This window comes from Exophiala bonariae, assembly GCF_035927105.1.
Source record: "Exophiala bonariae strain CCFEE 5792 chromosome Unknown scaffold_5, whole genome shotgun sequence".
NCBI classification, from domain to species: domain Eukaryota; kingdom Fungi; phylum Ascomycota; class Eurotiomycetes; order Chaetothyriales; family Herpotrichiellaceae; genus Exophiala; species Exophiala bonariae.
Window position 1 is genome coordinate 222,648 of NW_027042480.1, and position 13,642 is coordinate 236,289.

At 48.7% G+C, this 13,642-nt stretch overlaps 3 protein-coding genes across 3 annotated transcripts; 2 read left to right on the plus strand and 1 right to left on the minus strand.

Annotated features, from left to right (window-relative positions):
• Positions 1 to 1,641: 1,641 nt before the first annotated feature.
• LTR84_010855 (uncharacterized protein) lies at positions 1,642 to 2,933 on the minus strand (the record flags this gene model as incomplete). The annotated part of the gene is made up of 2 exons (XM_064854389.1): positions 1,642 to 2,059; positions 2,110 to 2,933. 2 exons carry the CDS (start codon positions 2,931 to 2,933, stop codon positions 1,642 to 1,644), a joined length of 1,242 nt encoding a protein of 413 aa, XP_064709115.1.
• A 1,795-nt stretch (positions 2,934 to 4,728) lies between these two features.
• LTR84_010856 (uncharacterized protein) lies at positions 4,729 to 7,254 on the plus strand (the record flags this gene model as incomplete). The annotated part of the gene is made up of 1 exon (XM_064854390.1): positions 4,729 to 7,254. One exon carries the CDS (start codon positions 4,729 to 4,731, stop codon positions 7,252 to 7,254), a length of 2,526 nt encoding a protein of 841 aa, XP_064709116.1.
• A 1,679-nt stretch (positions 7,255 to 8,933) lies between these two features.
• LTR84_010857 (uncharacterized protein) lies at positions 8,934 to 11,381 on the plus strand (the record flags this gene model as incomplete). Its single annotated transcript, XM_064854391.1, has 8 exons — positions 8,934 to 9,130; positions 9,243 to 9,412; positions 9,466 to 9,607; positions 9,710 to 9,793; positions 9,976 to 10,276; positions 10,345 to 10,535; positions 10,590 to 10,865; positions 10,925 to 11,381. The coding sequence occupies 8 exons, from the start codon at positions 8,934 to 8,936 to the stop codon at positions 11,379 to 11,381; spliced, it is 1,818 nt and encodes a 605-aa protein (XP_064709117.1).
• Positions 11,382 to 13,642: the final 2,261 nt, after the last annotated feature.

Genomic DNA, 13,642 nt, shown 5'->3' on the forward strand with positions numbered 1-13,642 from the left:
ACATGTGCACATGTTAACCAATTCATCCTGGAGTGCTGTGTAAGTGTGATGAGCGGGCCGAAATCCAAATGCAGGAGCTCAGAGCATACTTGAAGGATCTGTGTGGGGTTGACGTGGGACAACGTCACCTAATCGGGCCTAGAAAAGAGGCAAATTGCGCTCTAAATTGGAAGTCGGGAACAAAGTTCTGACTACGAGTCGGGAGTCCACTGATAGCGCATGCGGCCAGGATCTGGGCCTTAGCGTGTGGAGGAAAGCTCCGGGTCTGTTGTGGTTTCGGTTCAACGTCAGGTGAGGCAGTACCATACGAAGATAGTACAATGAGGTCTTTTGAGGCTCTTCAATTAGCATTTGATGACGAGACAATGATTCAATGCATGATGGTATGATGCTGGGGACAAAATGGTTTCCGGAATGAACGGAACTGGGAATTTGATACCGGGATAGTTAAACGACCGGAATGTGAATTTCAATACTCATCATGTTACGGACTCAAGAGACACAACGTTCATTCAAGTGTTGGCGGTTTGCTTTCCAGTAAATAGCACAAGCACCCTGTTGTTGATCTCCGAGCGTTAGAGGAGCATCCCAGTAATTGAAGCATCGGACTGAGGTAAAATATGTGTTTCAATGGAGTTGCAGCTGGCCAATTTGACATAATGGTTGTCGAAGCGCTCTATACTCACAGCATACCGGCTTGCCTTTCCAAGGACAAGTCAACATGGGTATGTCATGATGAGAACTGTATCAGGATGATAGCACCTCGTTGAGAACACGAGCCGGTATTTGGCACTAAGAAGTAATTAGAGCACCTCAGGACCAGTCACGTAGTGTGGGTTGAACGCCTCATCCCATGGATGCTTCTATTGCTCCCTGGAGGCTCCTTGATGTTACCATGTAGAAAACTCAGAATCATGTTCTCTTGCCTGGAGTCAGTATTGAGAAACCTGACGTTCCACATCCTAGAACATAGGAAGATGCCGACTGCTTCCACCAAAATTTCGTGTGTATGGGAATAGAGGTCAGTTGCAACTATAGCAACAATCGATGTGAAGAAGACTGAGAAAATCACCTGGTTCTGATTCATCTGGAGCCAGCGTCTTTGTTCATTTATCTATAGTTCTAGGGAAGAAGTCTTGTCCTGTGTACATCTAAAATTCATGGTAGAATAGCGACCCGTAGACAGATCACCTCTTTCCTACAGAGGTCTTGTATAGTCCTTAGTTTGAGAATTCACTGAGCCACTTGGATGAATTTCCTCTGGATGGGCCGACCACTATATATCCCTGAGCCGAGAATTCTATAGGGGCCAGTGTGGCTATTCTAGAATTGGTTGTGGACTGGGCATTGCTATCTATAGCCCTTTATAGGCAAGAGATGTGCAGTATAAACCTGGGCTATAGGTGGCAAGGGAGGTTGATATAGCAGTAGCTACCCTTTGTACCTCACGAGAACCAAGTTCTTACAACACATATGTTAGGAGGGAATTAACAGCATGCAGAGTATATGAATATGAAGGAAGTTCAATTCTCATCAAATATAAAAGACGTCTAGATAACCTCATATCAATATGGGTCATGTTTCGTTCGTCGTGGTATTAAATCTAATCCTCTCTCCGGCTCCTGCTATACACCGCAATCATCACCAAACCAGTTGTTCCTGGTTGGTCGTCTGACAAGCTAGGCCGGAACAGAGATCGATGTCCTTTGCAATTGTTGAAGCACTTGTCGGCAGAGTCTGTCGGGCAGGCCAGATCTCCTGCTTCGCTAGCTCTTCTTTCCTCCGGTGCTCCGTCACGTTTTCACGGACCAGCTTTTGGAAGAAAAGTGGTCCTTTCTCCATGATTGGATGCATCTCGCCAGCGACGAAGACGCCTGCGTTGATGTTCTTTTGGGCCAGCTCGCACAGAGCCTTGTCCTCAGACATGATTCGCTTATATATATCATTGATGAGGGTGAAATCCTCGTCAGAAGAATTCTTGTTTCGGAAGACTTCGTAGCGTATCAGAGAAGCTTTAGGTCCACGGGGGACAAATCTCTGTGTGAAAAAGAAATGAGGACTACTACATGTTAGCGTGTGGCTTCAATTTTGGGTTCACCGTGTACTCACGAAACATTGGTTGAAGCATTTGGCCAGTAGTAATTGGCGCATACTGTCAACCCTCTTTCCTTCTGTTCTGCCGTCGTAGCTCCGTTATGCTGGATCCACGCCCGCTGGGTATTCACGCTGTATGATGCGAGATCTGCAACTGTCGGAATATCAGGATGCGTCGTTTTACAGTGGTAACATTCGTTGTAATTATCCGCTGCAATTTTCCAGTTATAATTTGCGGCAATCTCCCAGGTGTGATCAAACTCGTAATCGTCGTAGTTGAATTGTTTCAGTCGATCCTGTGTATCTGATCCTTCAAAATCTTCTTGCCACTCCACTTCTGGTGTCGCTTTTGCGTCCATATTTATCCAGATGAATCCATTTATGTCAATATGGACATGGATAGGAAACAGGCTGTTTTGGCTCCTGTCAAATCCTGGCAAATCTTGATATCCTGGCGCTTTTGCCATTTTGCCGTCAAGGCCGTAGGACCAGCCATGATAACGGCAGGCCAGAATCTTGGAGGTTCCTTTTTCTTCATTCACAACAGGATATGCACGATGTCTGCAAATGTTGTGGAACGCATTGATCTTCCTGTTCTTATCACAGGCGATGACAATATCGAACCCGGCAATTTCATAGCGGAGCCACTCGCCAGGTTCTCTCAACCGGTTCTTGTGAGTGGTCATAAGCCATTTTCTGGAAAAGATGGATCTTCTCTCGAGCTGATATAGCTCCTCTGAGGTGTACCAAGAGGCAGGTAGGGCTCTGACTGATGTCTTCTCGTCAGTGGGAGGTGCAGCACCTTTGAGACCAAAGTAGTTGAAGAGTGCGGGAGCCATTGCTGTGATGATATGATATAAGGGGTAAGGTGTCTATAGAGATATGAATCAGAGATGCGATGCTACGAATACGATTGTGACGGCTCGAGCTGATAGATATACTGATAACATATTCGTGCTGGCTTCCCTCCCCTTTGATAACGCATTTGCAACTCCATGGGGTATTAAATTCCATACATTTGTGATTTGACGAGGGTGCAGATGGCGGACTCGGGCCTCAAACCCAGGAGAGATAAGAAGAGATAACGTAATGGCAGCCGAGCGGGATCCATCAGCCGACCCATCTTGAGTGTGTAGAGTCATTCCCGATATGGTCAACTCTTACATAGAGTTTTGTGGGTCAGCAATTTTTTGCCTTGGATGGCATCGCACCCTTGTCACAAGAACAATCCACAACCAGTAGAATTGTTTATTCTTGTGTCTGAGGCATGAGCTAGTTTGGATTCTGGAAGCTCGAGTCCAATCCGCTCCGAAAATACATCCATCCCCTATCGTATTCAGCGGTTCTCATGATCGTTGTTTATTTTTTGTTAAGATTACGTGTGTCAAAACTTGAATGCTCCAGACTTGAACAGGACATCCAACCGCTCCGCAATCCGGTCCATGGAAGGAGGCTGTCGCACCTGGTTCTGGAGTGAGAATCCCCCTCTCAGCATGAGAGACACGTGGTGATGTTGCACAATGGAGTTAATAGCCGTATGGAAGGACATCCGGCTTGTTATTGCAAGAACATTGACCGTTTGCTGTCGATCGTAGAACGAAATGAACACAGTCTGGAAGGGTCTACAGCGATTGTCCTTCAAAAGAGCTCCCTTGGTAGACCAAAGGATAATCTGACTGGCGGTGGGGGAGTCTACCCCGTCTGTCAGAAGTCTCGGCTCGGATGTGGCTGTTCTCTGGAGCACCCAATGGCCGATGTTGGGGCGTAGGACGGTCACAACATGAGAAGTAGGGCACTCACTAATGTGGGCGAATTCAAGGTCAAAGTCACTTCGAGACAACACACTATGCTCATTTTCATACGTCCGATATGTGTTCTTCGCTGAATGGTAGGTCAAAGCCACGGACAGGCAGATGGTCCGGGGCACTGAGTAGGTCAAATTCGGTGGTTATGCAGAAGCGATGTGAAACTGGCTAGACCAAGCATCTCAATTTCAAAGTTTATGTTGGTATTCGCATCCTCGAACTTGACTAGCTCGATGGCTGTTCGACTTCGGTTGGCAGAGATAGCCAGGTGATGGACTAGTGTTCTAGGTGCCGGCTAATCACGACGCACCCGTCTGCCCATGGTAGGGGCTTGTGAACTGATAGGCGATCACACAGTGGTTGTCCTTGAGCCTCGACGTTCCGACCAATGACATCGATGAGACATCCGTGAAGCGACAACATCGAGGCTTCCGCGCCTTCAGGATTGACATGAGTGCAGGACATGTGGTGGGATGAGGTGAAGTTTGAGCCAAATCTCAATGTTGGAAGCCAAGAGAGCTAAACCGTTTTCAGAAAAACTTGCCGCGATGTGTATAGCTCGAAAAGGAATGGAAATCCATTCAAAGGGCGCTAGCCAAGCTTATCCCTGACCTCAGAGATAAGTGTTCCGATACAAGGTTTCACTCGCCACTCTCACTGGGGGCTGAGTGGAGATGTTCGATACAATCAACAGGAACGGTTTGTCTATCCTCAACATCATAGTAAAGTCTCCAGATAGTCGGAAAGGATGAATTGCTTTTAAGTATGAACCATCGATCTCAAAACTGACATTGACAAATTTGGTAATTCAAGATTCAACTCCATAACCATGATTGCCAAAGTTCAGCGCGTCGTTATCATCGGAGCAGGCATCGTTGGCGTCAATGTCGCCGATGAGCTCGTCTCAAGAGGATGGTCCGACATCACTGTCGTCGAACAGGGTCCCCTGGACCTACCCGGGGGCTCAACGTCGCACGCTCCCGGGCTTGTCTTCCAGACGAACCCGTCCAAAATGATGACATTGTTTGCGAAATATACTGTTGAAAAGTTCCTGTCACTGGAAAAGGATGGCGAGAGCTGTTTCAACCAAGTTGGAGGTCTTGAGGTCGCAACCACACCTGAACGGCTCGAAGAGCTGAAGCGAAAGCACGGTTATGGATCATCCTGGGGTGTTGAGTCACATCTCCTCAGCGCCGATGAGTGTGCCCAAAAGTATCCAGAGATCAACAAAGATCTTATTCTCGGTGGTCTTCACATTCCAAGCGATGGCTTGGCAAAGGCAGCTCGCGCTGTCCAGCTTCTAATTGAACGCACTCGGAAAGCCGGAGTTCGCTATGTCGACCTGACCCCTGTCACCGGGATCGAAAAGGCATCTGGTCACGTGATTGGTGTGACGACACCGACGGGGACGATTCCCGCTGACATTGTTATATCCTGTGGAGGTTTCTGGGGTGTGGAACTAGGAGCGATGGTCGGATTGTCGATACCTCTTCTCCCCCTCGCCCACCAATATGTTAAAACCACTGCCGTTGAGTCTTTGGCCAAGAACAACCCATTGCCTAACGCAGCAACTCTACCTATTCTCCGCTACCAAGATCAAGACTTGTACTACCGCGAGCATGGAGACCACTATGGCATCGGCTACTATGGCCATAAACCTATGCCAGTTGTTGCCGGCTCACTTGGCGCAACTCCGAAGGAGGTCAGCGAAAAGAGCATGCCTTCCCGACTCGCATTTACCCCTGAAGATTTCGCTCCAGCATGGGAGCTCACTCAAGAAATCTTGCCTGCTTTAAAAAAAACAGAAATTGCTGACGGCTTCAACGGCATTTTCTCATTTACTCCAGACGGTGGCCCGATAGTGGGATATCACCCTACTCTTGATGGATACTACGTTGCGGAAGCAGTATGGGTTACGCATTCTGCTGGAGTTGCGCGAGCTGTTGCAGAAGTCCTGACCGAGGGAAGATCGAAGATCGACCTTGCCGAAGCAGAACTGACCCGCTTCGAAGAAGTTCAGCTGACACGGTCATATATCAATGAAACATCCGCACAAAATTTCGTGGAGGTTTATGACATACTACACCCTCTTCAACCGAAAGACTCGCCCCGCAACATTCGAGTGAGTGCGTTCCACGCAAGACAAAAGGAACTCGGCGCATATTTCCTTGAAGGTGGTTCTTGGGAACGGCCGTATTGGTATGAAGCAAACAAAGACCTAGTAAAAGAGTTGCCGGCAGACTGGCAGCCATTGGACCGCGATACTTGGTCGTCGCGGTTTTACTCACCAATTGCGGCAGCAGAAGCATGGAAGACGAGAACCTCAGTGGCAGTTTACGATATGACTCCACTTCGTCGTCTTGAGGTTTCCGGTCCTGGTGCTGTTGATTTGTTGCAAAGACTCAGCACAGGTGACGTCGGCAAGAAGCCGGGTGCAGTTACCTATACTCTATGGCTTGATGAGAGTGGCGGTGTCCGCAGCGATGTTACAGTTGCTCGACTCGAGGATGAAGTTTTCCAGGTGGGCTGCAATGGTCCAGTGGATTTGGCATATGTCAACCGAGAAGCACGCCACCAAATGCTGCAAGCTCCTCATAAATGGATACATGTACGTGATATCACGAGCGGTACCTGCTGTGTGGGCTTGTGGGGACCTCGCGCCAGAGATCTTATCAGCACCATCACTCCAGATGATTTCTCCAACAAGGCACTGAGGTATTTCCGTTGCAAGAAGGCAAGCATTGCCGGTATTCCAGTGACAGCTATGAGATTGTCATACGTCGGAGAGCTCGGCTGGGAAATTTACACTACTGCCGACAGGGGCCAAGCTCTCTGGGATGCCATCTGGAAAGCTGGTCAACCATATGGCATCATTGCCGGCGGACGACATGCCTTCAACTCTTTGCGACTGGAGAAGGGCTACCGCTCTTGGGGCACGGACATGAACACGGAACATGACCCAGTCTCAGCAGGCGTTGGCTTCGCTGTCAAGGCAGACAAGGAAGGCTTTGTCGGTCAAGCGGCATTGGCTACTCGCGAGAAGGGAACCCAGCGACTAGGCTGCATCACTCTTAATGATACTAGTTCGATCATACTTGGCAAAGAGCCAGTGTTTCACGACGGCAAAGCCATTGGCTATGTTACTAGTGCTGCCTTCGGGTACACAATCGGCAAGTCTCTTGCATACGCTTGGCTACCTGCTACTATTGAGGTGGGTGAGACTGTGGAAGTCGAATACTTTGGGAAGAAGTATCCTGCTACCGTCAGGGCTGAACCCATGTACGACCCCAAGATGACACGTCTGCGCGATGTTCCTTCGGATGTTGATGTCTTAGCCTCAGCTAGACTGAGCTAGAGATTTGACCAACTTTCAATGGTACGAAGGGCTAATTTGCGGGAAATTCCTCACTTCTCCCATGGTCCTAACTCATAGTTGTGAGGGAGTTTAACTGCAAAATTTCTAGAGTTGGCACCGCCATTCCAGGAAATCCTCAAAGAAGCAAATTCTCTTGGGACCTTCCTTCTGTTGTACTTCTGAAGAAGAAGTGCATATGATCAGCATCGGCCTTTCTTGAGCATGAACAGGTTGCGTCATGCCTGTTGAGGTAGGGCGTTTGGGCAATTACGGTCACATAATATTCAAAATTCTGAAATCTGTGAGCATTGGGTAAGAAACAGCATCTACATCAAGATTTACTTTGTATTAGATGGAAACTTTTGTGACGATCTTTTATGACTGTGTTTAGTGGTTGAACCCGATTGACTTGTCTATCGAAGCCTTCCAAGCGCGACCTTGACATTGTTTCCGATTGCGACTAGAATCACGTCTACATCACAGTACAGCGATAGCGACAGCGACAGCCGAAACATTCCAAACGCGAATTTCACATCAACTCCATTGCGACTAGATTGTCTCTACTTCACAATGCGGCCAAAGCGATAGTGACAGTGTGTTAGTATCGATGGGACTCTACCACCGCGAGCAACTATTAACTCCCGATTGTGACATGAATCTTGTCTCCCTCACCGCAGCAGGACGGTGATGATGCAGCTACGGTGACCGCCATAGTGACCGTTAGAACCTACCAAGCGCGATATACACGGTTCTATTGCGACCAAAAGTTGTTCACAATTTCCTCATTGAGACCTTTACGAAACCGATGCAGCGACGGTGACAGCGAGTCTGGTGCCGACAAACGCAAATAACTGTAAGATTGGAGTTAAAACAAATCTAGAATCTGCTATCAATCGCTGTGCTTCAGGAGCAGATGTTCCTGGAAGCCAGAGGCGCCTTCACCCTCTTTAGAACAACGAGGGACCCGTCACGCGGTAGCTGGGAATGATGATGCCACGGACCACTCAGGCACCAAGCTTCGTCACTGGCACTCTTGGGGCACCTCGGGGCCTTCGCTAGGTAGGTGACGGGCACCGCCAGTGCCCTGGAACGGTAGGTGCAAACGAGACCTGGAACATCGTCTACGCATTCCATCTCGTAATGACGCTTTGGCTTTCTTCTACGCGACAAGAACGGTTTTCTTGTCCCCATAGGGCTTCTGTTTCCGTAAGCACTTTTGCCATCCAAAGCTAAATTCCTTATCAGAGCCTACCAGAGGGAATGCAACCCCAGGATTGACTAGCTGACGTCCCCACTAATTTCCGTGCTCCCGTGAGCGACCGCCAGCTCGCGCCTGTGGGGTACGGGGGCAGCTCTTCCGCTGAGTTCACTGAAGCCGACCACTTTCTTAGGCTGCTAGTTGGGGCCAGATAAGGTCTGCACCCAGCAATCCAGAGGGTATTACGCACCTCCATCTCACTCCTTCACCTGGACATGCACTCGCTCAAACCAAGGCCTAGGTGCAGATCGGAAACACTGATCCAGGTCCTTACCAGCTTCAGTAATTCTCTCGAAACTTCCTTCTGCTGCCAGCTGGAGCTCCGCCCCGTGGCACACCCTAATCCTATATAAGCACCCTCTTGTCCACGTCTGGTCGGTCTCAACCAAATCACCTCGACCCATAATTCCTCTCAATCAAAATGTCGAAAGAAGAAGAAAAGAACATCGCCATCAATGATGGGAACAGCAGCGAAGAACGCTCTGGCACCCACGATGGAGTCGAAATACAAGCAGGTGAATTTACTGACAATGTCGATGGCTTACAGCGTCATCTGGGCAATCGTCAAATTCAGCTCATTGCCATTGGAGGCTCCATAGGAACTGCGTTGTTTGTGAGGTAAGAAAGCTCTCCTCCCACGAGATTCTCCCCAAGCCGGGAGACTCTACTGTCAAATCCTCGCTTCATTTTGCCACAAAATAAGATGGGGGAAAGCTAACTCTCTGACCAGCATTGGTGGCGCTCTCAACAAAGGTGGTCCAGGCGGCATGTTTTTGGCTTACACTTTGTACTCTATTCTCCTCGCCCTCGTATCCAATGGCGTGGCAGAGATGAGCGTCTTCATGCCAGTCAGCGGTGGATTCATTCGTTTGGCAGGAAAATGGGTAGATGAATCATTTGGTATGAAATCAACACACAATCAGCCACTTGCTGGTGGACTAACTCTTCCACAGGATTCATGGCTGGCTGGAACTTCTATTTCTATGAAGCCTTGCTCATACCCTTCGAAATCACTGCTCTCAACCTGGTGTTATCTTTCTGGCGTGATGATATTCCCGTCGCAGCGGTCTGTGCAGCATGCGTTGTACTATATGGGTCAGTTGTTCCCATCTAAACGCCATGAACCAAGTTTTGCCCCTTTATGCACCTAGATTCAAAGCTCTTCTTCACCCAGGCGGCCGCTGACATCATCTCCAGTCTTATCAATCTTCTGGCTGTGAAAGCCTATGGAGAAGCGGAATTCTGGCTTTCCGGAGGAAAAGTGATCCTGATCTTCATGCTGTAAGTCACTCCACCCTTTATCTCTTGATCGGAAGAAATGTCCAAATCAAGTATAAGGACTCCGTCCCTGGGGCCAAGAGTGTCTGATGCACCCCCTTATCGAGGTGGATGGGTCAGACACTCGGCACCCCTGTCGAGCCAATCTATGGAGGCAAAGAGTGGATCACTAACCGTGTTGACAGATTTTCTTTTACCTTCGTTACCATGGTGGGAGGGAATCCCCAGCACGATGCTTATGGATTCAGATACTGGAAGAATCCTGGCGCTTTCGCAGAGTACATCACTACGGGATCCCTAGGCCGCTTTGAAGGGTTTCTCGGTGCCCTCTGGGCTGCATCCTTCTGTATTGTGGGGCCTGAGTACATCTCAATGGTCGCCGCCGAGGCGAAGCGTCCGAGAATTTACATCAAACAAGCCTTCAAGACGATTTACTGGCGATTTGCCATCTTCTTCATTGGTGGTGCTCTCTGTGCAGGTATTGTGGTAAGTCTTCTTGTTATTTCTCCTGCGTCCTTGAGTCTGTCCTGCGACTGACTCCACTCCTCCCGAAGATCCCGTACAATGACAAAACATTGGTTGCTATCCTAGGAGGTGATTCCTCTGGTGGAGGCACTGCCGCAGCATCTCCTTATGTTATAGCGATGCAAAATCTCGGGGTCTCAGGCTTTCCCCACCTTGTGAATGCTCTCTTGGTCACCAGTATCTTCTCTGCTGGTAATACATACACCTATTGTGCAACACGGTAAGCTGAAATGTGTCTGAAGGTGAAATGGCTCCTTCTAATCTATCTCTTTAGTACTCTATACGGACTTGCGCTCGAGGGGCGCGCCCCAGCTATCCTCAGGAAATGTACCAAGCAGGGTGTACCGATCTACTGCTTCGCAGTCACGATGCTTTTCCCATTCCTCAGTTTTCTTCAGGTGTCCAGCAACTCATCTCAAGTCCTTACCTGGCTCATCAACCTAATTACAGCTGGTGGTGTCATCGATTACATTGTGATGAGTGTGACCTACATCTGCTTCTATAACGCATGCAAAAAGCAAGGTATTGATCGCAGAACATTGCCATACTAGTACGTTGAGACCCAAAGGGAGGACGTCACGAGTGATCAACCAACTAACGGTGCTTTAGTGGATGGGGCCAGCCATACTGTGCCTATATTGGTCTTGTTTTCATGACCATGGTTGTCTTCGTCTATGGATACTCAACTTTCCTCCCTGGCGGATGGTCGCTCAGCTCTTTCTTCTCTTACTACAGTAAGTTCAGCCATGTCTATATCAATCAGAAACCTCACAGCCTTGATGTCGAGTCTCAAATGTTCTCTCATGCTAATGCTTCATCTTCAACAGCCATGGTCGGAGTTGCACCTATCCTCTATGTCTTCTGGAAAATTGTCAAGCGCACCCCATTCGTCCGCAGCAGTGAAGCCGATCTTCTCTGGGAACGCCCCATCATTGATGCCTACGAAGCCACCTTTGTTTCCCCACCTGTTGGCTTCTGGACCGAGATGGTGCAGCTCATCGGCTTCAGAAGAGGTGCCAAGGATGAGCGTATCGTCGACAGAAGGGGTTCTGTTCAAGTCTGCTAATGCTTTGTGGACTCGTACGTGGCCCGATGAATATTCACTTATATATAAGACCGGCTAGATAATGAACCGGTCTTCAGTGGCAGATTTCAGTATCCCTAAAGCCGAGAATATGATGGAAACCAACTCTGTAGCAAGGGCCTAGCTGACATCTCTCAAAGCGAAAAACACTCTGCCTTGTACGAAAGCAGATAGATAGAGAGGCAGACATCCATAGCACATGTATAGGCTGCCTTGCGGTCAGCCGCGCACGCCTAGCATGAAAATAGTTTCTCTATATACACCGAGCATGTCATACCAGGGCTGCAGTGTGAGACATTTGAATTGGATTACCCCACACAACTTCTTACAATTCCCGCCGCTCGTATATACAATGAACTCGCAGTCAATGCTGCCAGTACTACTAAAGTTCTTGTGTATTTCCTCCCTCCCATGCTAGTAGTACAAACTCCCACGCATTCAGCTGGACGATAGATGCGGCAAACACCTCCCGAAAGGGCGAATTCTTCCGGACAAGAGCCTCTGAGTATCCCAACCTATCCGCCTATTTGTGCTTCGCACAATGTGCCAAGTAGACCAAGCCGTTTCACGCAGCATTGCCACACGAATCACAGGGTATTACTGCCCGGGCCAATAGAAACCATGCTTTGCCCGCATCACTCATGCTTGTGGAAACACGAATGTTGATTGGCTGGACTTCTCAGATCAATCTGCAGTCAGCTGAGACTGAGTGCATTTGATCTGGGATTATTCTTTTTGGTATGGATGATAGAAGAGTGGAGCACGCCATCCATGTGTGGTGGGAGATCTATTTCCACCTTGCGATTCATGGCAGAGTTCGATCACGATTCCAGATTGACTTTGAGACTGAGGCTCCAGCGTAAATGACTAGCATTGAGGGATACGAGATGCGAGTGCGAGTATGGATAGTGGTGCTTCATCATTGAGCCAACGAATCGCACTACGAGTGGTGGGTGAAAGTCGCCCACCATTGAGCATGGCAGACTTGCGGTGGCCTATGAGAGCGGAGACTGCACCCACCTGTGTTTGAAACATGTTTGAGGAAAGCTTGTAGCTGGCAGAACAATACTAGGACTGGGAATCGTACTTTTTTTGGCCTACTCAAGTAGGCTTTACTCGACAAACACTCTGGGGATTCCTGCCAATTGTGTGAATTGCATCGCATAGGTATGGCTGTGAAGACTTGGACAGGTTTTGTTGGCGTAGCTTTATCGGTGTCCCTATCAATAATGGCAGACCAAGTGAGTAGCGAGTGTTAACCTAGTAGATTGGGATTGGGGTTAGAAATTGCGAGACAAGGCTGTAACTGGGGAAAGTTGAAGGGGTGAAACTTGGTAGGAACAGTGGGGCGACCAATGGTATCGATAAACTTTGGTACTTCAACAGGCAGACGCGATAGAATGCGTGAAACTCAACTACTGCTCGCGCCTAGGAGAGTTCCCGCCCACAAGAAGAAATTTTGCCAGTCTAGTTCACTCTGAGAGAGTTCAAAACATGATGCTCACGGTGCCCGCCGATTCCGATTCTCGAGAGTTGGACGAATTACTCGTGGAAGCCTTCCTACTGCAGCAGCTTGAGCATCATTTGGCATGAAACGGCATGAATCGACGGTGATGATCATTTGTTATTTGATAGCCATGAGTACATTGAAGATGCGATATATCAACGTCCTTTCATTGACAAAGCCACATGAGAGCCACGTGGACGCGTCGCAGATCGGACAAATCAGACACGGCCGGGTGGAAGGCTTGACCCGAGATCTAAAAGCTTAATACAATGATCCAGATGAAGGATGCTCCACTTTTACTCGAATGCTTTACACGTCCGACTGCTTGCCATGGAATGCACCCGATTGAGGCCAGACTGGTGTGTATATAGACGACAGAGCTCTCTCGCAGAGGTGGAACGATTGACCTGGATCTATAGATTGTTCCTTCCAGCGTCGAGCGCGTCGCAAATTCGAGGTTCCTCTCGCGGGTCTCCTCGATCAGCCAAGTGGAAGTGGACGGTACCCGACCTTTAAAATGCACAATTTGAGTGACAAGGCTGAAGCGTTCCCATATATCTCTATGACCCACAAAAAATGGATAGCCTTCCTCACTTTGGAGCAGGATATCAATTGACATTCTAGTCCCACTGGTATAGCAGTCCACAATGCTCACTTGACTCACTGTACCAAACTTTTCAAACAGGCTTCCATTGAATTGTATGATCTGATCTCAATTGATCTGGCGAAAGACCAG